The 24,841-nt window shown below is 44.9% G+C and overlaps 1 protein-coding gene across 26 annotated transcripts in view; it reads left to right on the top strand.

Annotated features, from left to right (window-relative positions):
- The first annotated feature begins 773 nt into the window (after positions 1 to 773).
- LOC149337028 (uncharacterized) overlaps positions 774 to 24,841 on the top strand; it is a 107,377-nt gene continuing 83,309 nt past the window's right edge. For 4 of the 26 annotated variants that reach the window (XM_089553265.1, XM_089553263.1, XM_089553257.1 and 1 more), the window contains exons 1-6: positions 782 to 1,136; positions 3,170 to 3,371; positions 5,981 to 6,039; positions 7,111 to 7,255; positions 15,776 to 15,810; positions 20,448 to 20,486. Coding sequence is in view for 2 of the 26 variants with exons in the window: in XM_089553262.1 (XP_089409388.1) it covers positions 7,237 to 7,255; positions 10,964 to 11,005 (61 nt within the window). In the remaining 24 variants the exon portion in view is untranslated. Of the gene's footprint in view, positions 1,137 to 3,169; positions 3,372 to 5,980; positions 6,040 to 7,110; positions 7,256 to 10,963; positions 11,006 to 15,775; positions 15,811 to 20,447; positions 20,487 to 24,841 lie in introns of all 26 variants that reach the window. The other 22 variants (XM_089553248.1, XM_089553266.1, XM_089553246.1 and 19 more) reach the window with 13 other exon arrangements.

The following is a 24,841-nucleotide window of genomic DNA, read 5'->3' as shown; positions in this document are numbered from 1 at the left end:
GCGAGGCGTAGACCCGAATGGGCGGTGGCTTTCTATGGACTCCTTGGCAGCGTTGCAAGACGTTGTCGCGTTCCACTCTTAGGGGCATCAGTGACCCCACTTTAGGTCAAAAAAGTGCCCCCCTGAATTTTGTGAGACAGTTACTGAGTAATTTCCTTTCCTCAAATACAATTTTAATTTTCTTCATTACGGCTCCTCTTTATCTATCTTCTTTCACTCCCTGGACTCCCTGGCAGCGCTACAACGCGCTGTCGCGTTCCACTCCTAAAGGCGAAGCTTAAGCGTCATTAATTAGCAGTTAATTAGTATTCAGGCATTAATCAGTAATTAACAATTGATTAGGGATTTGTCATCACTTAGTAATTAGTACTCAATTATATGTGACGCCACCGGTGCACAGAAACAGCGAAGGTGGTGCGGAAAACGCTTCCGCCTCTACCCACTTTAGACAGTCAAAGTGCCCCCTGAATTTTTCCGATGGCTGTGACAAGCACTTGGTTCACCTGAGAAATGCGCTCTCTAACCTACAAAGCGCCGGTCTCGCGGTAAAACCCGAAACGTATCCTCCCCATGTGTGACCTGCGTCTCTCTGAGCCTGTGCGTGCTCGCAGACGCTGGAGACCCAAGAGCAAGAAATGGAGAGAGAAAGAGAGAGAGAAAGGGTGAGAGGAGAGAGAAGAATTCTCTCCAGCTACAAGTTTGGGCCAATCAGCGACCGGAACGCTCCTAAAGATAGCGTTCAAAAAGGCAGCGCTTCCTGATTGGACGAAATAGGCAGGAATGTGAGCTCGCGATTGGATTTAAGAGCTCCCGCCTCCTATGTTCAGAGCATTCCCCATTTTGAAGTATCTTGGCAGGTAGCGTGTATTTCGCTGGTGCACGATGTAAATTTGTGAATATATTTTTCTCTAGTTTTTCTTTTAAACTCCACGTCTACTCGTCATTGCTACTGCCAGTTGGCGACTGCGGACCCGCGTCCCGACAATCACTGCGGAGCCGCGGCCCATCAACCACTGCGACCCGCGTCCCAACAACTGGATTGCAGCGTTGGCGTGGAAGTCAGCTTTCCGCAACGCCTAGCAGGAGATGGCAGTTGGAAGTGCTTCCACGTCGGAGGACCCTATGATCGCAGCTCTGTGAGTGACCGACCGTTCTTCTCTGCGGTGTTTTGCCGAGCTTTTGAATTTAACCTCAATGCTGGCAGGCTTTCTTTTTGGCAGTGTTCTAATTACTGATTGTTGTACGCATTGTTAAGAAGTGATAGGGTATGGGTCGACTGTCTTATCTCTCCGATTTACTTTTAGTTTTGACAACTTCGGCCCTTGAGCCCAAAACTACACTCCCGAGAGTAAGCCACGGCATCGTTATTGCTTTTCAAATACCTATCTGTACTTCATATTACTCTGCTCCCATAACGCCCTATACTTCATTATCCCGACATTTCTTCCCCCTTTTTCCCTAAGAACTGTTCGTGGGTATTCTGTGTATATCGGTCCTTCGTTACCCCATACCCCGAGATATTTGTATACGGCCATTCAGGGTACCTCATGACATTGAATTGTAAGCCCTTGACCAACTCTATCTTTGAAAATCATCACACTTAACCGCGCAAAAACTGAAACCCAAAGCGTTTCCTTTGCCTTCGCAAGATGTAACCAAAGTTCGGAAATCTATTCATTGCAAAACAATCTCTCCTCAAAAGCTTTTGTTTTGTACGCACGCTGGAATGTTTTTCCGGTTAAAGGCGCTCGGACTTAAATTTATTATAGCACTGTGCTTGCCGGTTGATAACAAGGTCCTCAATCTGGATGGGGCGCACTGTAAAGTACATATATCTGCTAATGATGACGGAAGCATTAACAAAAATTAGGACAACGCTTAAGCTTCGCCTTCAATAGTGGAACGCGACAGCGTCTTGCAACGCTGCCAGGGAGACTACAGAACGCCAGTGCCCGTTAGGCGCGACGCCTTGCTCGTCGGTAAAGTGGTTTTTTGAGGAAAGAAAATGACGCAGTATCTGTCTCGCATATCGCATTATGCGCACCTCCTTTCCTTAAAATGATCGGAGTGTAAAACATTGACGACGCCGACACCAATGAACACAATGAACGCTGACAGCCTATGGCTTCAGCGCCGCGTTTCTGGCACAACCTTGTCAATGCCTGCAGCCCACATCTTTCTTTCTATAAGCAGCATTCAGGCGCCCACTGACCCAGGAAGCCATTATGCGCACTTCCTTTCCTTAAAATGATCGGAGTGTAAAACGTTCTCAACGCCAACGCCAATGAACACAGTGAACGCCGACGGCCTATGGCTTCAACGCTGCGTTTCTGGCACAGTGTTGTCAATACCTGCAGCACACATCTCTCATCACCCCGCGTACCTACAAACGCGATTCCGGCGTCCACAGGCCCTGGGAGCAAGTTATGCGCACTATGGCTTCAACGCCTATGGCTTCTGCGCCGCGTTTCTGGCACAACGTTGTAAATGCCAACGCACGCAGTGCCCATATATCACTACCGCCACCCGCCGCGGTGGCTCAGTGGTTAAGGTAGGCACTCTTCTACTGCGCCAGAGTACGCGGGGTTGAACCCGAACGCGGCGGCCGCGTTTCGATGGAGGCAGAACGCAAAAGGCGCCCGTGTGATGTGCGATGTCAGCGCACGTAAAGATCCCGGGTGGTCTAATTTATTCCGGAAACCTCTACAGCACCTCATTCTCTCTTCTTTTACTCTCGACCCTACTGCGCGGTTCAGGTGTGCGCCGAGATATGTGAAGCGAATACTGCACCATTTCCTTTCCTTAAAATCCAATTTACCAATTTTACCGCTATGTAGCTTAAAGCATGGTTGAGGTGTCCACTATTCCAAGTGGGCACCAATGAACATTAAAATACGATGAAAGCTCTTTGCTTCGCAGCAGGGAAAAATGTGAAGAATCACTGTAGGAAAAGTGCTTTTTCGGAAGAGATTGAATGAGATCGTCGCTGTCCGAGAGAGGGTCAATTCTGGTATGAGCAGCTCGTGAGCACTAGACGGGAATGAAGCACGTCAGTATGAGTACGCGTTCAGACAAAGCAGAGTGCTGAGCACACACGTTAACCTTGTTGAAATCAAACTAGCATTTTCATGAACCTCGTCCTCATTTCATTCAATGCCGTCGAACGCAGAGTTGGCGCCACGCGTGAAGCGTGCTGCGTGCAACGAGCTCCACGAGAACCGCCGAGCCTCCTTCCAGAACCGTTCCAGCCGTCACTGGCTTCTTGCACGAGACCAGTCAAGCTTCGGTACGCACCAGTCTCCGAGACCGGGGTTCATCCTGTCAGCCTCCCAGGAACAACACCTCTGCGAGTGCTACCCGTTGGCTGTACAGTGAGTGGTTGCTGCTATCTTTGCGGAGCTCTACTGCGTCATTGGCTCCGGTTGAAAGCGCGTGCGGCAGGCCTATTTGGAAGGCACAGCATAGAGAACGATATTGGTCTATGGGCACAGTATTAAGGCAAAAGCCTTTAATGCCTCATGCTGCCGTTAGCAATCCGTGTCGGCAGACGTGTCTGCGTCCGTGTCGGGAGCCGTGGCGACAGATGTGTCCGCGTTTTCACGGGTGTCCAGCGAGATATGTGACAGCTCCTGCGTAATTTCCTTTCCTCAAATGCAATTCTCAGTTTCTTCATTACAACCCCTCTTTCTCGTTCTTTCACTCCAACTTCCTCCCTTCCTATACGGTGCGGTTAAGGCGTCCACGGGGATGAATGAGAATTACAGCGCCATTTCCTTTCCTCAAAAAGCGTTACGTTCAAAGGGCAAGGCATCGCGCCGAATGGATAGTGGCGTTCCGTGGACTCCCTGGCAGGGCTACAACACGCTGTCGCGTTCCGCTCCTAAAGACGAAGCTTAAGCAGTCAATTAGCGCCGAGTGATTAATCAGTAATTAGTCATTAATAGTAATTTGCCATTACTTCGTCATCAATTATGTGACATCATCCAGTGGTGACGTCACCAGTGTCACAAAGGCAAAGTGGTGCGGAAAACGCTTATGCACTTTAGACAGTCAAAGTGCCCCCTGAATTTTTTCACCCTGGCTCGAGTAAAGTCACTAGTGCCTCTCCATTGTTGTAGCATCTCAGTTATCTGGGAGGCGTGGCAGCTCACTTAATGTCTATAACAATTTCTTGCCGGTTGCTCTTCCATATCGCTATTTTTTTGTTGCTGGTGAACCGAGGCAACGCGCTTGCTTGCGTGACAAGGCTAGAATTTCTAGACGCCCAGCGCCACTTAATGGCCGTCATGGCGTCCCTGCCCCGCCAAATCATCAGCCGCAATGGTATGCCTTCATTATTTTCGTACTGTGGGCCATGAGACAATGTATCAATGCGGTGCATTGGTGAACTTCGGAATTCTTCCGCCTAATATGATGCGGCTAAATAGTGGCTTCTACCTCCCTGTATCGCGGCAGTGGCATCCAGGCACCCTAGACGGGACCACTTTTGGCCAAATGCCTCTGACACAGTGGCTAAGACGTGTTCTGATAGCTTTCGCTGAGAGTCTGGAACTCTCTACGGGGCGGTCATTGCTGGACTCTGCTTAGCTAACATGGTCTGTAATCTACCGCAGCATAACCGCATCACGCGTCGCTTCTCATTAGTTCACGGCACTGCCCTCGGGCCCTCGGGGGCGTGCGTCCCACGCAGCTTTCGCGGACACCGAGCAGCTTGCCTGGTCGCTGCCCGACATTAAACGCTCGTTGATGTAGATGGGTTCGCCTCTTACCATACGTAGATCTCTCTGCTGTTAGCGGAGGCAGCAATAGTTCGCAGCTCACGCGAGTTTGTCGAATTGGCACACCAGTATACGCTGTCGTTGTGAGGTGTTGCAAAGTTCATCGGCACGCCCACTGCCGGAAAGAAAACGCACTAGGTGGGCGTCCCCTATTTGCGAAGTAGGCCTTGTCTCCCTCCTCTCCTTACCTTTTGTGATGTAGCAATACCCAGCGCATATTTTGCCTGAAGCCTGCTTTGCGCTCGTTTGGGGGCGAAACCTGGCAGCCATTCACGCAGAGTAAATTCCGTCATGGTGAAGGCTTTTAGGTGAAGTGCCTTTATGACGAAGGCCTTTAGGGTGACGACCTCCAAAAGGCCTTGATGGTGAAGGCATCGAGGTAATATGCCTTTGGATCAAATACCTTTAAAGCCCTTTAGGTGAATGAATGCATTCACTCACATTCACAGCATGTAATTCCCTTAAGAGAACAGGGTAAGCAAAAAATTCAAAAAAATTTAATTTTAAGATTCTTCAATTTCTGAAGAAAATTCATTGCTACATCTATTGCAGTATCACAATTTCTCCTACGTTGTATATCTCGTTTTAAAGAATAGCTTTAAAAATTACAGAAGGAACATCCAGACGACCATTTTTGTATAGGCAATATCATAGCAGCACTTTAAAGAAAAATTTCCTGACCGGAACTCAATGTTTCTTGATTCAGTTTGAATAAAAAATAACTAGAAACAATCTTCAAGCTTGCAGTATCTATGAAAGCATTTCAGTCCTTCATTGAAAACATCTGGGAGGAAGCTTCAAAAAAGAATGCATATTTAGTACCACAGGCACTCAATGCGTGTACAATAGGCCGCCTTCATATATTCGACGGAGGTATCCTAGAAAAAGCCAAGATTCTATAGGCGTCTAGACTAAATTAAGTTGCAGTACTCTCCGCCCACTGAAAGAAGTTGACCGACATCGTTTCGTCTGGTTGCTGATGAGCACAGCATGTAAAAATATAAGTAAAAACAGAACGACTGGTATTGAAACATATAAATTGAATAACGACTACGGAGCTCGTGCCTGTGGAATAAATCGGTCAGCGAATATTGGTATTGAAACACATGAATAATGACTATGGAGGTCGTGCCTGTGGAGTAAATCGGTCAGCGAATGTTTCGAAAGCAGAAAACTGCGTTATAAATCTGCCTTTATTTCAGATCGCTTATCTCAAAAAGAGCATTTTTGTCATTATCTTAAGTACTACAACAAGCTGCAGGTCCGTTCTTCGGTTATAATGAACCAAAATTAGGCGTGTGCAGTTTGGTTTCGATGTTGTAGCCAGCAACATCTCCAAAAGTAGCCTTGAATCTTGTCCTGTACATAAAATTTTAAAAAAATTGTGTTTTAAATGTGCAATGTTTTGGCTCGGTCTAAAAAGCATAAACCTATGGTAAAAAGAACATAGGATCCGTCGGTGCTATTTATATTTTTTTTATTAATGCGCACCAAAACATGCCCTAAAATACATTTGTTGGGCAAGCGTCAGCCTCCCTTGTGTTCCGAAAGTAAGCTAGTGCTACTGCACAGTAATTTCGCGCATAACAAGGTTAAACCTTCCATATTTCTCCTACTTATGAATGTGCTACAGCTGCCATCAGTCAGCTGGCCGAAAAGGATAGAGGCCGGCAACTCTCGTTATCTGTCCTAAAGATCACTGAAGAGCATTTCTCATGCACTTCACTGAATTATTAGCGCCAGTGAATAACAAAACCATTGTGGTTTCGTACATAGCATTGAGGTCTAATCCCGGCACCAGGGAAATCCATGACACCCACTTGCTGCGTGATAACAGCACATGTTTCAGTACGTAGTCGTTCTTCGTCAGCGGACTCCAATCTCGGTAGCAGTGAAATTCTAGGGTCGCCCACGTGCAGCGTGATTCCTGCTCATGCAGTAGAATCTATCGGGTGTCATGTACCGTCTCGAATCCTGGCAGCAGCGAAATTCAAAAAAGGCCCACGTGTAGTGCGGTCCCAGAGCGCTTTTGAGTAGGTACTGGTTCTTCGTTAACGGGCTCAAATGACGGCATCAGTGAAATTTAAAGTATGCCCACGTGCAGTGCAATTACAGTGCATGCTGGAGAATCTATTGGGTTGTTTGGTCATGTATGGAAAAGCCTGGGCGCACGCTGCACAGCCGTCGCAGCCGCTAACTTGCCTGATTGAGGGCGATGGGTGTCCTGATAGGGCAAAAAGCAGACTTGTCTCTGCTGATCGCGCCGAATATCTAAGGATATGGATGACAGGCCTGACATCTAATGATCTTGCCTTCGTTTCCTTCCTTCCAGCATACCTGGGCCGCCCACCATCTCGTCGTGAAACCACCCCGGACTGGACTGCTCCCTGACTGAGGCCTACCGCATTCTTAACAGCCACCGACCTTGACCTATGCCCGACTTCGACCTTGATTCAACATGACTGATAAAAACACAAGTACGTTGATTTCAACACATTCCTGCCAATACCGCAGATGCGAGCAGTAATGTTCACGTGCTTCACAGGCTGAAAATATGCAAGGGCTAGAAATGTTAACGAGGTATATTGTGGTGCCACGGACATCGTATGGACTAGGCTTTGGTGTCCCATCTCTCTATTTGGCAGTGCGAAAGCGGAAAAAGAAGGGTTCACAGCTTTGGTTCGGCAACCGCACAATTAAATTTCTTGGATAATAGCACAATGCTCTGAGCAGCCAGACATTCTACAAAAATCTATTCAGAATTCAATGTTCCGATCCACAATCATGTGCATAATTTAACTTGGCAGAAATAAAACTCTCTCAAGAACAAACTGCCGCAGCCGTTAGCTGCTGCTTATAGCAAGAGAAGCCTATTTAAAATTGAGGACCGTAAGCTCGCACTACGTATGCCGCTTGGTTTACGTGAGCGGTGTTCTTTGAGAACAGGGAAGAGTCCTGATCGAAGCAGGGTCGATGTCCGTTCAGTAATTTCTGAACTGTACCGATTCATAATCAGCCTAGCTAGTTCTTAGTCATTCCCATTGCAAATTCAGGGCATACTGTCTCTGTGGGGTCTTTCTGAATTTTTTCTGGTCTTTTCTGGCGCCAAGCTGGTCTACTGAGCCATGAAACTCTTCGGTCGGTCATGTTGCCACTTCCAGTCTATGTGCATATTTAGCTGTTTTAAACACAAAACTTTAATGAAAACCTGCGTTGTAACCAGTTCTTTACTGCAAGCTTAGGGTCTTCTGTCCGCCGTTGTCCGAATAAGCTCCTCACCTTCCATGTCTTCAGCCTGTGCATCGTGTCATCATTCCACGCTGTTGCCCTGACATCTATACCAGCACCTTGGGCTGAGTTTTTCCATCTTAATAATGGAGATTCATGTGCCTGCCTGTTGGGTGGTATGAGGCCTTTACGGGGCGATGTCACGGCATTTCATCAGCACTTTAAGGTAAATGTTTACTGCCCTATAGAATATTGTACTTGTTACAAAATGTATATAAAACTACGTTTTTTATTAGGGTGAAATAGAGGGTGTATTTCCAAATTCAGAAGAATAGTACATAAAAGAGCTTAGACATGAGCATGCTAAATTAATATATGGGCCAGCCACTATTTTCACTTCGCCTTCGAGAAACTTGGTATGGGGCTTTTATTGTGGTATTTTAAGGCGGAAGCCTTGAATGCCTCATCGTTGTAAGCAGGAGTTGTCGACAGAAATGTCACGCTTTTCAATTGGTCGAAACGGTCGTGACGTCACAGTGCGCGAATTCCAACAAGGCCAATTGTACTTTGGCTAGTAACCATGCAACCAATTAAAGGGATCGTATAGTGATGCTCCAAGTAAGTGGGACTGAGTTTAGTTAACTGTTTCATTACCCAATTAGCCTAATTAACTTTTCTAGTCAGCCCAGATCAGTAAATAAAACCGAGGAGGAAATCGTTCGAGTTCAGGAATCGAACAACGGTCTCCGGAGTGCGAGACGAGCATTCTAACTACTACGCCATGACACCTCGATGGTTTGGAATGAACAAAGGCGCGCCTAGTGAATACAGTGTCTTCGTTCACTCCCATCTTCCTCCCTTCCGTTGCGGTGAGGTTTAGGTGTCCACCGAGGTATGCGAAACAAATACATTTCCTTTCCTCAAAAAACAATTTACCGACGAGCAAGGCGTAGAACTGAACGGGCGATGGCGTTCTGTGGACTCCCTGGCAGCGTTGAAATACGCTGTCGCGTTTCACTCTTAGAGGCGAAGCCTAACATCTTAACAGCGCTTCAGTGACACAAGCAGCAACAATGCGCTAAGGCGTTCGTCTCACCGCACTTTAGGTCAACAAAGTGCCCCCTGAATTTTAACTCCATAATTTAACCCGGTGCATAAAATTGCACTTTAGAGGCATGCTTCTATTCAACCTTATCCGATCCACGCATGCATGCTGACATAACATTTAATGCCGCTGATACGAGACCTTTCTTTTGGTCACCTCAGTGTTCACGCATTACGGCGATGTCTTCTGGCGATTGTATGCTTTTTTTTATTTCATTACAATACAAACTTGCGTGCAGCCTGTTCGCTTGCCGCGAAATTCATTTTACAGGTAACTGCAGTTCAGATGCTTCCCTACCTGTAGCTGCTTTCTTGCGGTACCCTAACCTTAGAGAGGTCGTGGTCACGAGAGCACAGCTGAGCTTTCGGCTAGCAGAAAAATCCCGCGCAATTCTGGACTGCAAACTCCTGCATTCTAAAATTGCACAAGATCTGCAATTTATTACTGACATCCCCTCTTCTGCCATCGTTAAAATTATTGTTTTTTCCACAAAGCTTCTGTGATGAGTTTTAGCTGGAATAATTACTCAATTTTCATGCTCAAAGATCTCAGCAAGCAGTTTTTGTTATTAACTGAGGCGTCAAATCTTATGCTTTTGGGGATATTTATGTGTAGCATAACCGAACCTTGGCGCTGGTGGCGCTGGTTGACACACTCGAGGTTCGATTATACAACACACAAATACTTCCAGACGCAGGAGATTGGCCAGCAGTCGCCATAGTTCAGTTCGCGAAATTCAGAAATCGCAGGTTCGAATCCCACCTGTGGGATGTGGTTGTTTTTCTTCAGCTTTTGTTATTCACCAGCTTTTATTATTCACTCACTGATGAAAGCCACACAGTTAAGACATCCCCTATGCTTGTTAGTTTCAGTCAACATATGTCAACGACCACCTTTTTCAGTTCCCTTGTCAGCTCACGTCAGCTCAGTTAATGTGTTGCGTAAGGGTTGTATTTATTAAATAATGCCACCGGGTTTAACTTTGTATGCTTCAAATCGCGGATGGTTCAGATTGTGTAGTGTGCACGGCATTGATCGAACAAGGAGATTTTTCTTCACAGGCTGCATGTTTTTTTTTTACGTGCATATCAACAAATCAGTTCATGTGGGAGTTGCCGGTAATATACTTCAAGTGTTTCTACACATCTTGGTTTTTTATAACTAAGGAACAATTCTTAATTCAAGGCTAGTTTGTAGTGCACTTGTAGCTATTATCCACTGGTACCGACCCACGGGGGTTCTTTGCACGTCAGTCTCATTATATAACCTGCTTTGATTCATCTCCGACGTCGGATCTGTGCGTCCATCGCAGACCACTGCGGGTACGTGAATGAACGATTATAGCTTGCAAAATCTACGTACAATGCAGTAGTTTGTGATAGATCATGCCGTGCTCAACGCAGTTATTAGCGAGCCTGAAATGAGAGCGCTGACAGAGAGCAGGCGCATTGTAGACGTTTTATCCGTGCTTCTCAAGTGACTCCTAATCTCTGTTGGATGCAACCGTACAATAGGACTTGACGGATAGGATATCATCTGAAGTCGATAAGTAGAAATGCTTTTGCAAGTTCATGGCTACTATGACATCTGAACTCAACCGCTCAATGAGTAGTCTGAGCTTTTGAAATTCCCCACCGCAGTAAGAGCAGACTGACAACAAATCATGTTAAAATTGCGAGTTACTGGTAATATACGACACATGTTTTCCAAAATGGTCTAGTATAACTATGCAACTACTCTTAATTCAAGACTTGTTTACAGTACACTTGTTGCTGATATCCAGTGGTACCAACACGCTTGGGGTTCTTTGCATGTCAGTCTCATTATAATAAACTTCCTTTCTTTAATTCAGCTGCGGTGCCCGGATCGACCAGCGCAGCGCCAACCGCTGACGGTATGTGCATCAATGACCATAGCTTCCGAAATCTCTACGTAAAATGCAATAGTTTATGCTACATCATGTCGTGCTCAATGCAGTTATCAACAAGACTGAAATATGAGCGCTGGCAGAGAGCAGGCTTGTTCTAGATGTTTAATCCGTGGGCCTACCGCAGTGACACCTAATCTATATTTGATGTGACTACAGTTCCACTTGATGCTGTAGCTTCTAAAGCTGATAAATTGAAATCCTCTAACAAATTCATGGCCACTGATATCTTGACTCAACTCCTCACAAATTTGACCTTTTTAATTTCACCCCTACTGTAAGAGCTGACTGAGGGTAGTCGTATACTTTGGTGTGGAAGGGGTGTGCGTGAGTAGGATTTCACGAGCATGCGCAGCAAGAAAGCAGGTAGTATTTGCAGACAAAAATGCAGTTACTTATAACGTCTTATCCAGGAACGTCCCCTCACTCCTGGGAAGCACAACTGGAGTTTTCTTTTTTTTTTTAAGCATGGCTTCAAATTTCCCCTGCAATGAATGCATCAGCGTCTCTTCAGTTGTGCTTTGCAGCTCTTGCAGAAAATTTCTGCGAGATTCAGACATACGTTTTGCAGGCCGCGCAATACTTTGGAACATTAGAGCCTTGCTCCGTCAATAATGAAAGCTGCCGCTCCCTTGTTTGGTCGTTTACACAGCCTCTAGTCTCTCCTACGTACGTTTTCTCACAGGTTAGTTGTACCTGATAGACTCTGGCAGCTCACTTCACAGAGGGTGTTGGGAGCTTTTTCTCATCACTTTTTTTTTGTTGTCCTCGTATTAAATGAGGGCATAGTTTCGCCACTTCGAACGGCGTTCGAGGCGCCATAGCAACTTTCCACTTGCCTGCAATCTACTTCAGTTTGTGTGACACCTGCAGTGAATCTGGCATAACCACCAGTTTTACTTGAGTTAAGCCCCTTGCTACACTTTGCAGTAGTGTTTCAAAATCACTCCCCCCACAATCGCACAAGAGAAGCCGACATAGATGAGGCTGCACTGAGATCTGTTACCTTATTATTCAGTGCACTTGAAAATCGTTGAAGGCGCAATTGGCGCTCTGAGACTAGACTCCCCCCTCTTGAACATTTGTCCACAAGATTAAAGGAAAGCTTTATTGTCCACATTGCTGGCTTGTCCGTTCCAGCTTGTCCTCTGCGAACAGGTGGCTGGAACTGCAGTATCACAGATGTCAGAGCGACAAAGGGGTGCAACCAAAGTGAAACCGCTGGCGATGGCCTATGTGCATAAATTATAAATAGCAGTGGTAAGCGCTGCGCTAAAGATTGTCTAGCGCTTTCAGATTGTTGTGTTCGAATTTTTTCGCTTAACGTTTTTCCAGTGCTTGTCTTCTGTCGCGCCCTCATCTACCAGCATTTCCGCAGCGAGTGCGCTCCCCGAAACTGGTACGCATTATATACAGCTCTGTACGGTTAATAAAGCTGTAAAGTTATCAGAATATACATATCTTTCACCTACTTACAAAGTTGCACACCGGTTAAAACATACAGCATTGGCATCGCGCAGCGCGAGTATCTTGACCTGTTCTTCTAAATCCATATCCGTTAGATGTCCTGCATAGGTTCTGAAGAAGACACGCTGCCTGAAACTGTTGTACATATAACCAGCATATGTTGCCAAGTTTCCTAATTGTAATGACATCAATTACAGCGGGACATAAAAGGGGCTTCAACAGCTTGTATTGATAAACACCTCCCGCCACAGAAAAGAATGCGTCGACGTCGGCACTGTTAAGAGTGGCGCCAAATGTACAAAAGTCTCCTGATAAGCAGCTTAGGTGGGAGAGGTAAAAGGTAGATGAGCCACCTAGATCACGTGACCTTATGACGCCATCACATCCAGCTTACAGGATTATGTGCAAGCCGCCTATCGTGACCGGTGGCAGTTAAATTACTGACTGGGAAGCAGCAACATGGGTCTCTCAAGCCCCATTGATGGCTGTGCTTGAAGCAGGCACTTGCCGGGGTAGGTGCGCCTGGTTTAACTGCTTTCCCACTGCGCCAGGATAGGTATGATGACTCAGCAACCTGTGACAGAAGAGACCTGTTTATTTGTTTATCGGGGTTTAGCGTCCCAAAGTGACCCAGGCTATGGCAGACGCTGTAGTGAAGGGCTCAGGAAATTTTGACCACCTGGGGTTCTTCAACGTACACTGAGATCGCAGAGCACATGAACACAAATTCTGCACATATGGGAATTACCCTAATAAAGGTATTGCTTCATACTGTTAAGGCGGAAAGTATTCTCTCCAGCTTTCCACCAAAGGTAGCCAGCTCTTGTTGCTTCACTGTGACCATTTCCGCATAATTCACATAATGTCAGCAGCTTCACTATGATGCCATTCAAAAAGGTAATCAATCTTGCTAAAAGCACGCAGAGAATACAAAAACAGGTTTAAAACTAAAGCAAGCAGTATAAATTGCACAACCGGGTGGGGGTGGTTTATGTTACAGAGCAGCATATGAGCTATGAGAGACGCCGTATATAGGGCTCTGGGATCGTACGATAGGTTTTGACACCACTAAAGCACAACCTGTGATGTGCTGACATCTTGCAGTGCGCGGATGTTCTTTTCGCCTCTGGCATTTGTGGTGGGTCTAGTCACAACCCTCCCAAATAGCTTATGCGTAAGATTATAATTAGCTGCCACTTAGCAATTTTCGATAAGCCCAACCATCAGAACACGGCAAGCAAGGAAACTGCATACAAGGGATGTAGCGCCGAAACAGACAACACACAGCAAAATGGACCGGTGCATCTATCTTGCTGTGTGTTGTCTGTTTCGGCGCTACATCCCTTGTCTGGAAACATGCACCAACTAGCCCCCCAACAAGTATTACTCAAGGAAACTGCAGTTCACATTTGGTAGCGAGTTGCTGGAAGTGGTAAGGAAGAATATCTAGTCAGGTAGTATCCGCTGATCCGCATCATGAGAGGGAAAGAACTAGAACAATAAGAATGGGTTGAAGTGCATATGGCAGGTTCTCTCAGATAACAATGACATTTTACTAATCTACTTCAATAGAAAAGTATACAACACTTGCATTTTGCCAGTACTCGCAGCGCACAACAGAATGGATTCCAAGAGAAGGGCGGCAAAAAATATGGCGGGTGGTTGAGACTGAGCATTTTGATGAGATATGGTGGCCGCAGCTGGCAAAGGATGGCTTTAAGTGGAGATACATGGCAGAGGCCTTTGCTGTGAGCGTCGTCAGGCTGACGATGATAGTGATAATGATGGTCATGCAGCCAATTTTAAGTAAGTGCGCTAACTATCCAATTACAATTGACACTAATTTGAATGGTACAGTGTCGAGCCGAATGAATCAATTGCGTTGGTAGAAGGCTAACTGAATTAGGTTTGGTTTATTGGGGTTTAACGCCGCAATGGGACTCAGGCTATGGCGACATCCTAGTGGAGGGCTCCAGAAATTTCGACCCCCTGGGGCTCCTTCACGTGCACTGACATCGCTCAGTACAGGGGCCTCTAGAATTTCGCCTCCATATAAATTCGGCCGCTGCGGCCGGGATCTAACCAGCTTCTTCCGGGCCAGCAGCCGGCCGCCGTAACCACTGAGCTACTCCGGCGGGCTCGGCACTTAATTAGCACAATGAGAACTCCGAAGGCAATAACCCTCATTGAAAAAATAATAGCTCTTCAATCTACGACGACAAAATTCATCATCTTTTTAGAGCCGCCTTGAAAGTTTCAGTTTACTGGAATAGAATAAACCACTAATGGTACTTCCGAGGAGCATATAAAACTTCGCTGAGCAATCCCGACGGCTCCTATCAGCGCAAAACCTTTTCTTTAGCTGCGTATGGCGATTGTTTAAGCTCTCTAGGATTGCTTGTCAAGTTGGATGAACATTAGGAAGCCTATTGTATGGTCAGGAAGCTGACTCTGCCATTTGATACCATGAAATAATGTTCAGCTCAAAAGCATGTGATCACTGAATTAGAAAATAATCATATCCCAATAAAGCGGCGCCACTCACTGTCCATGTTTCTCCTTATGACGTAAAAGTGTGTAATATGTTTGTGCCTTACGATATGGGACACCTATGGTTAGCAGAGAAAAGTCAGTTTCTCAGTGCCGTTTATTGTATTACCCAGCCCTCTTTCACAAATAGGGAATTGTGAGATGAGCTAATTTGGTAAGGATATTCTGGATCACATATCCGAACCTGGCAGGTACACTACATACTAAGGAGAGTCTGAGTGCCAGAGCACGTTCACGTTTCTGTTAGTGCCACGCCGCATCGGTCGAAGTGAGACTCCTTTCAACCTGCTGGTGGATACTCCCTGCATAATCAGCCTGTATGCAATGGAGCCAATGATAGCAACCTGTCGTAATGCATGCCCGTGGAAAGCAAGAGCTCAGTGTCGTGTGGCCACAGGTTTGTGCACCAGGAGCAGAAAAAATGCATCCCGGTTTGTGTCAGTAATATCTAAAGCCTTGCTCTTTCTGTGCCCAGAGTAGTTTCGTACCTACTTCTGAAGCCACATCCCGAGCATTTGCTGATCTCCGCTAAGAACATCTGGAGTCTGGTCCCGCCCAATACCACACCGCTTTTGTCTCCCACACCTAAGGCAATACCAGACACTTCCGCTTATTGCTAGTTCTTATTTTTGCTTAATAATAATCGAAAATGTAGCTTGAATTGTCAGTGTTAAAGCGGGCTAAAACGAAGCCTTATGCAAATACCTTCCTTCCTTGCAGCAAAGGCGCCAACCTCCGGGCGGCTGACACCACAGGTCGGTGCTTCAAATCTATTGCCCTCCCTGGTAAAGGCACTGTAATGGAGCTAAAATCCACGTCCTTAATGCTGCACACAGGACTGAAGAGCAAAATTGGCCCAGACACAGGCGGCCGTGCATGTGGTCTGTCAGCCATGGTGTTTAATTTTAGTCAGCTCGCGTTGACGGTCACTGTGAAAAGCAATTTTATGAACCTGTTTTAGGCGGTCTTCAAAGTTATAGTCCTTTAGCTTTGAAGTTCAATGAGGTTTTCGAAATATACACGCTGCGAACGGAAGCCATTCGATTGATCTGTCATGTTTCCTACGTGCTAACAATGGCCGTTCGCGAATGTGTTTAATTAGCAGCAAATGCAGTAGGAGCCACGCTACTTGGCAGAGAACACATGCAGCCCCCAGCTGCTGTCTTAAAACAAAGCGACGCAGTCAGTAATTATTCAGTGTGCAATAAATGCAAGAAACTTTCCGACCAGAGTCCACCGAGTATACGCACCTTGTTTAGAGGTGTGCGGTTTTCTTTGCCCAAACGATGGTCACCAGTGTTCGATTCCCGCAGTCCACGCAATATAGTACACTGCATTTTTTATGCTCTTTCGCTACTGAGGCCTTACAGAGAAACCCTAAATGCAAAATAGTAGTACTGCATTGTGTAGCAACGGTTCGGGTAATTCGTTCTTCTGAGCATATCCAGCTTTATTCGCTAAGGCCTGCACTTATCATTCCGTCGCTAAATTATTAAAGGTTCTGACAAAATATGATTGTAATTCAATGTTACAAAAGCGACTTGAGCGAAGTCGGTGAGCGAGTACTAACAATGGCATCTATATAGCCGGAATCCTGGGCAATATTCAGAGAAGAGACAATGGCAGATGTCCAATGCTACTGCTACCCCAAAATATTCATCTGGGCTTAACACTTTAAGGCGCCATTTATCATCGGGTGTCAGAATATCTTTTCAATTATGCATTAAATTCAGGCCTCAAGAACGCCAGTCGAATTAGAAACTGCAATATTCAAATACTAGTAATTCCAAAATCACCGTGCCAGCAGCCGTCATAATTTTTTTCGGCGAATCATATGCCTCCACAATTTCGAAAAAGTGACATTAGTGCCAGGAACAAATATAGCCAATGAAATGGCGTAAGTTGTGGAAATCATGTTTTGAAAAATATTTTCTGCATTCGCTAGTTCACAAACTGCCTGTTTCCAAAATTGCGGCTGTAACCATTGATGGAGCACACCCTTGAAAAAGCCGCCAATTCGTAATGTACACTTGTCTTCCAAGGTCCTTAAAGCATCGATGTGGATGTTGGCTCCAAGCCGTATGTGCACTCTAGTGGCTTCATAGACTGCCATGTATTGAAGAAATGAATCTCGCGGTAATTTTTCTGCTTTATTTTTTTTTGTTGTGTAGTCATCAGTCACTGCTTGCTCTTCAGAACAAGCTTGACCGATGTGTGCACAGGGGCGGCTGTGCAGGGTATACAAATTTTCTTTAGGACAAGAAGTTTAGACAATGCAATTAGATGCTGAGGTGGACGTAAATGAAATCCCTTCCTATAGCTCTGTTGCTGTCACATTCCGCACCTTAGGTCAGTGATGGTTTACAATATTTAGTGGTGATTTTCGAGTTGTTGTCGAGCCAAAAGAGTACTGTACTGCGGGCAACAGTGTGGCTTTGGTTGCGGGATTTCCACTTCGAACGTGATTACTTTCTTGCAGGAGCTGCGGCGGTTGCCTCTATGTTGTCTCTGGGTAATGGCGTGCAAACTAAAATGCAACTCTTTCTTCTTTTTGTAATATTTTTTAAATTTTTTTAAATTACCAACCTAGTGTTCATTAGATGAGCACTTTCTTTCAAATGTTACATGTTAGGTTAAAGGAGGCACATGTGGAATTTGCAATCTAGAGAGTGGTGTACAAAGGTTCATAAAGGGTGCATGTTGACTTAGCAAATGTGCAATTTGGTGTCTTCGTAGAGTTGTTTATGTTTATGAAATGAAGCTCAGGGCACATTTACACCCCTATATTTTCAGGTGCATATCTGATTCACTGGTTGCTCGCTAGAAAAGGTTTCGCTGACGTGTGCGGCCGAGGTGCCAGTCCAACTGTATAGAAAGGTGAATCGAAATGAAACCCACTTCATCCGCCACATGCTACTGTGGGCGGGGGGAAATGAATGGAACGAAATCCTATCCTGACGGTGAGGAGAGAGGACCTGATGGGAGGCATAGCAGCTTGGGACGTCATTGCAAAATCAGGCTAATGCGCAGCTGGACGAGAAGAGGTTAGTGGCCGGCAGTGATGTCGCGGCTGAGCAATGCACAAGTTAGGTGTGATTTCACGATAAAATCCTTATCTATATGGTAAAACCAAAGCTACTAGAGCTTTTTAGCAGCCAAAAATTGGCCATTAAATGAAAACTTAGTTTTCGTTGATCAACACCACACCAAAAATACATGCCATATAACTGCCCCGAGTGTCCTTTACCTCACAGGCCTTCTCGTAATATGATAGTTAAGTTATGAGCCTCCCAACGCGAATCTGGCTATTAGGGTCACCGTAGTAGAGGGCTGCGGACAATTTCAACTGACTGGGGTACATTACCATGCACTGACATCGCGCAGTACTCGAGACGCTAGCATTTCGCCTCCATCAAGATGCAATCGCCGCTGCCCGGATTGATCCCGCGTCTTTCGGGTCAGCAGCCGCGAACCATAACCTCTGAGCTAACCAAGCGGCTGTTCTTGTGGTCTTCATGCCTTAGGTAGTGTGAGGGCTCTTGCGCAGCCTCAGGCCTCATCGTTCAATCTATTCCCATCTAACACTCAAGGTAATCGTGTGTTCGTTGCTCACGAGAACGGTTGGCTGGTGAGCCATTTTAAAGTTCTATCACGAATAATCGATACCTTCAAATGTAGATGATTGTATCCCAGGTGTGGTTGGCATGGTCACACTGCAATGGTTAAGACTTTTGCTGTGGCTGTGTCAACCATTAGCCGAGTTTAGTCTTAAGTTTCAACATCGAATCCAGTGACAGTGGCTACACCCAGTATCTCTGACATCACTCTGAAAGAAGGGAATAAGTCCTTACAAAACTTTCCAATGAAAGGATGCACGGCATGCAATCTGAGGCGCAGCAGGGTCAAAATCAACGGGCATGACAGTCTGGGCAGAGTTCGCAGGCGTAATGTATACACATGCATACGTGGGCTCCTTTATGCTTCATTTTCCATAAATAGTCAGCCCTCTTGTACTTGCCGTAATTTCAGATTGAAAGCTGAAATTTCAGGCTTTTAGGACTATCTAAAGAATTTGTGGACGTTATTGCACTTCCTCTTCGATTTTTTCTAATATACCATGAGCGCCTGGTTACTCGCACTTTTTAAAATCTCGATACCGAGGAGCACAAAGCATGCAAAGCGGATTTTAGGATTATCTGTTGCTTCGTTGCTGATAATACTGATAAAGCTGATAAGGCTGATCGCAATTGAAGAGGAGTATACAATGAGAGGTCCTCGGTTTACTCAGAAGCGCCACACACTTCGTCTTCTGTACTTGCGATGGAGCATAATTTTTCTGTCAAAATTGAAAACTGGATGTTACTCCAGGCATGCACGTATACCGCAAATTAAGGTTAATGTGATATGACCTTAGAGAGCAAGGTGCTTCACTGCGACGACTGTCGTAGCAGTGTCACCACCACCAAAGCCTTGAACTCAAAAAAACGCTTTCACTGGGGCAATTAATTCTGCTTGACCAATTAACTGAACAGCAGTGGCTAATCTGCTTTTGCTTGGTAGACTTCAAGCTTTGTATTGATTTTCCTAATTGCGTAACCAATTTGAATTACCAGGATATTATTTCTCAGTACGCTCTTGCAGAAAGTCGCGTAGGCACCAGCGAATGCAGTGTAATAAGCTCTAAACGCAGCCAAAGGGCGTTGTAGCAAGCTACGATTTCGATTATTCCTTAAAGAATGCTCCTCATCATGAGCCTGAATAGGTTGTGTGTAGGAAAAAGGCATCTCCCATATCTCGCGAGTTACCCACCACCTTGCGAGCTGTGGCAACCCTATTCCAACAGATATCTAATCTCATCCTTCCGTCTCACTTTCGGCCGCCCCTTGCTACGCTTGCCTTCTCTTCAAAAACTTTGGTGCCCTTAAGGACCATAGGTTACTTTTCCATCGCATTACATGTCCTGCCGAAGCCTAACTCTTCCACCTCATTTCGACTCAGATGCAGTAAATCCGCGTTTGATGCCTGACCTTCTCTGCCGTCTTCCTGTCTCTTAACTTTACCTGTTATATTTCTTTCCCTAGCTCACTGCGTTTTTGTTACCTGGAACCCTTTACATTATGGTCCCCGTTTATGCCCCCATAGGTACATGCAACTCATACTACTCAGGTAAAAAAATACCTTTTCGGATCATAGGAAATAGGAGTTATGCGTAGATTAGGTGTTGAATGTGCTAGAACTAGATTGAAGTGCATACGAAGCAGAATAACACTGTACTATGCTGCTGTGGGTATCTATAAATATCATCCAATTACTGTGCTCGAAAAAAACCGGTGTGAATTGGCGGAATCTAGCAGAAATACTTATGCAATTGCTTGTTTTGCGTTTTTATCAGAGCGGACCACCACCAGCAGCTCCCGAAAAGAATCCTCGGGTACGTATAAAACATTTATTTCAATATGGAACGCAAACACCTGTTTACAACACTGGTTACATTTTCGTGAATTCTAACCAGGCTACCGAGACCGCAGATGTTGCGGGTTGGTGGCTGAGTGGTGGCGCTCCAATCGCCAACCCTTATGTTCTCCTAATAGCGTGAAATGTGGTAAGGGAAGGCAGATAGACCTCTGTCTGCCTTTTTTTAATGCACACGCCTGCCTTAGCTAGGGCGTGGTTGAGCTCGGAACTCAGGCTTACACTTCGCGACCGCGCGACTTGCATCTGCCTCTTCGCTACCTTCCTCTAGAGGTTTACTTCTAGTATGAGATGCGACAAGGGCACAGCTGAGAGATATCTACCGGAGGCAAGGAGTACAGAACGTGTGCCATATACAACTCACGCAATCTTCAGCACGTTAGAATAGCCCCGGTCTGCACAGCGACATTGCTGTTGAGACGAGAGACCCAACTAAAAAACAACTGCACTCATAAGGCAGAGTATTCCTTTTATTGTTCGCCACTCGATTAAGTAATTACGTGTGTGAAGATACTCTCATAATATGAATTTTGCAAATTAAGAAAAATGTTACGCACCTTTGGCCGGTTCTCAATGCAGTAAGAAAACAGACAAAAAATCTGAAAGGCAGCGTCTGAAAGGGAAAAAAATCTGAAAGGAGCATGGGCATGTGCATTTTCGGTAATATTCTCAGCAGTGCCCTGTCCCGATTGGGACAAACTGTGGAGACGGCAAGGAGGGTGCGTTTAGGGCTGCCTGCCTCCTCTTTGTGAAAGAGCAGGGCTGCCACCACGTGCAGTACATGCATGAGTGATTATCCTTTCTGACAGAACGTGTGCCATATACAACTCACGCAATCTTCAGCACGTTAGAATAGCCCCGGTCTGCACAGCGACATTGCTGTTGAGACGAGAGACCCAACTAAAAAACAACTGCACTCATAAGGCAGAGTATTCCTTTTATTGTTCGCCACTCGATTAAGTAATTACGTGTGTGAAGATACTCTCATAATATGAATTTTGCAAATTAAGAAAAATGTTACGCACCTTTGGCCGGTTCTCAATGCAGTAAGAAAACTTAGACAAAAAATCTGAAAGGCAGCGTCTGAAAGGGAAAAAAATCTGAAAGGAGCATGGGCATGTGCATTTTCGGTAATATTCTCAGCAGTGCCCTGTCCCGATTGGGACAAACTGTGGAGACGGCAAGGAGGGTGCGTTTAGGGCTGCCTGCCTCCTCTTTGTGAAAGAGCAGGGCTGCCACCATGTGCAGTACATGCATGAGTGATTATCCTTTCTCAGCGCTGTTGTATCCATATTATTTGACTTACAAATGATTAGTAAACAAATAAATAAGCATCACCCTATGCTTCTGCTCTTCTGGCTTTCAGGGACGGCGCAGAAGTTTAAGGAGTCTGTGCACTCTCAATGATAAATTTTTTTATATGTTTATTCAGTTCAATGGTCAGGAAGATTTCGAATCTTCGGCGCCGTGCAGGTCACAGATTCTTGAACAACAGTTTTGAATAATTGAAAGCTCTAAGATACTGGCTAGAAATAAGGTAATAAAGATGCGAGCCATTGAAAAACCGCAGAAATCTTTCTTCTATAGTTTTTCCATGCCTCACATCGAGCAGCTAACACGCCATAGAAAACCTAATTGGAACACCGATGAATATTTGCGGTATATTGATTGTTATAGGAATGTCTTTCAATATGTGAAAAAATTGCCCTCAAAACTCTTTGCCGTTAAATAATGGCGACGTGGGCTACATAAACGGCAAGTATTAAACCAATAGGATGCTACATGACGTTTGCAACACCGAATAGAAATCATAGAGCCTATAAGGATCAGATATCCTTATGAAATAGTTTAAATAGCAAAGGGATTCCCATATAGTATATCATATGGATTGCATATTCCTGTTTCTCTGTATGGGCAGACCATATGAAACATTGCAGTGGGGATAGCCTTGTTTTTGCGCATTTTCGCTTTCGCTAATTATACACAATACAATACAACAGTTTCAGCGATGGGATTCCTCATATGGAGGAGTAAACGGTAGAACGCGAAGACCGCATATGAAAATAACCTGTTTGGTTTCTTTTTGATTTCAAATGAGAAGTGCAAAATGTACCGTTAGTTATTTCTCCTATTAACCGTGCCATCAAAGTAACCATGTAGCTAAGCATCGCTAAGCGTCACTTTCTTGCTACTGTGCACAGTGATGTTATATATGGTGAAATTAAAACCTTGGTACTGTAGGGCATGAGTGGTTTCATGGTTTTAATTGGAGGTTAGTTGCGAAAACGTATGCATAACAAATTTGAATTGTTGGTGAAGAGCTGGGACAGTGTATATTTAACTATCTGTTGTACCTAACAGAGAGCCCGACAGTTTCTTCAGTTCAGTGCTATCAAACATAATCGGATCCACCTATTTATTATTGTGTCCCTCCGAAGCAACACGAGCGAAGAATTTCAAGCAGTGGGGTTATCGATACAAATGAAGGGTAGTATTATCGTAAGAGGAAAGTGTCAGAAAATTGCATACAGTGTGTACACCCCACAGTAAGAAATGTATTTTAAACAGCTTCATAACTTCTTTGAATAGTTGTAGTGTGTATGTGATTGCAATGTGTATGTGCAGCATTTCGGCTGTTTTGGTATAATCTTCACCCATTGTTTCGAACATTTATTGTCAACGCCTTGGAAACTAGGAGTGACAATGTATGTGTAAGGAGAAAGCTTTAAATTAGGCACCAAAACTGGTAAGATATCAAAATTTGTAAGTGAATACACGGCATGTAGACACCTCAGCTTGAATGTGTGTTGGGAAAAATTACAATTAGGATGAGATGGAGCCCGTTAAGTTTGCGACTGAACTGCGGGTGCAATCTTCAAAATAACTTATTTGGTATCTCGCTAGACGCAGAATTTTCGAAGACAAAGAAAAGTTGTTCTGTTTCAATATGCACTCTGGAAAACAGCGATAAAGCGAAGCGATAACACAGTAAAGAAGAAATGCCCAATGCAAGCATATGCTTGCGAAAAAGTGAGAACTAATGGTGTCCTTGTGCAACTGAAACTAGTGTGTAGGCTAAATTAAGAAGTATTCTATTAAAGCTTCGCCAAAGCTGACGCAGGCCCATGTTAGAAGTGTCTAACAGTGGAGATGTGGTGTGCCCATGTAGAAAAATCTCGAGAAAAATGCTAAAAATGTAAAATTGGCAAAGATTGAAGATAGTGTTTCTATTGATCGCATCGAATGGTAAAGACTGCCATAAAAAGCTAGTAGGGATTGCTTTGGACGACAGCAAAAACTTTTATTGAAAAAATTCAAGACAGCTGTCGGGTGATCTCCCGGTGTATTGACTATTGCAGTAAATCTTAGGTTATACGAAAAAATTGCGTTCATAAATGGTTTCGTCCTCAAAAATGTCTTGGTGTAGATTTGTCGTTTACGTTAAATTTATTTATTTATTTATTGATGATACCTTACAGCGCCCAGAAGAGCATTGAGAAACGGGGGCAAAGAACGACAAAATGTGCAAAAGAGACTAATTAATACAACATGAAATAAAAAAAGATAAAGTAAAAAGTAACTAATCGAACAACTCATTAGTAAGTGCATATGCGACTGCGTTGCGGTCCGCATTTCAAGGCCAAGACCTGCTGACTGGGCAAAAAACTCTAGTGGCAGTCGATCCCTATGCGTATTTTTGCAAGCACAGCAAACAAAAATGGCCATAGAATTACAGCAGCGCCTCTGTGGTTGCTTGCGTTGCAGGGTGAGGCGCTGGGGCGTCTGGATAATGCGCCTGTGCATTGTGTTGGTTCGCCTACTCCTCTGGTGGAGCATATTCCACTGTGCTTATAAGTTTTGCATTATCTTGGTTACTGCTTTATGTGTAAGCATTCAGATTGGAGAGCTGGTATCAAAGTGTGCCACTTCCTCCTTTTCTTGTGCGAAAGGAATCAGTCGGCCAAAGCCTATCACGCTGCCTATACCTGTTCTGCGCGCGAAATACAAGGTTGTAGACCACGTGACTCCTTCCCCAGACTTGTAACGGCCATACTAGAGACGACCATGACTCAATAATATATTTATACACGCATAACAGACTCTGTATAGGCTTCTGTTCAGGTCCAAGAGGATTGTTTGCACCGTTTGATGGAAGTATCAGCTTTTGTGTTCAAAAGTAACCTCCCGTGAACGAAAATATGAAGGGTATACCTGCAGTCGAAGTGATCATGTTTTGCTTCAATGGCACCCAGAATTTCAGTTGAATTTGTCACTGTGAGCCTTTCCACATTTCTTTACACTACACGTGCACAG

The sequence above is a fragment of the Amblyomma mixtum genome, chromosome 7 (assembly GCF_055824585.1).
Source record: "Amblyomma mixtum isolate Tamu chromosome 7, ASM5582458v1, whole genome shotgun sequence".
NCBI classification, from domain to species: domain Eukaryota; kingdom Metazoa; phylum Arthropoda; class Arachnida; order Ixodida; family Ixodidae; genus Amblyomma; species Amblyomma mixtum.
Note: the sequence above shows the minus strand (reverse complement) of the source record. Positions and strands in the feature narration are given on the sequence as shown.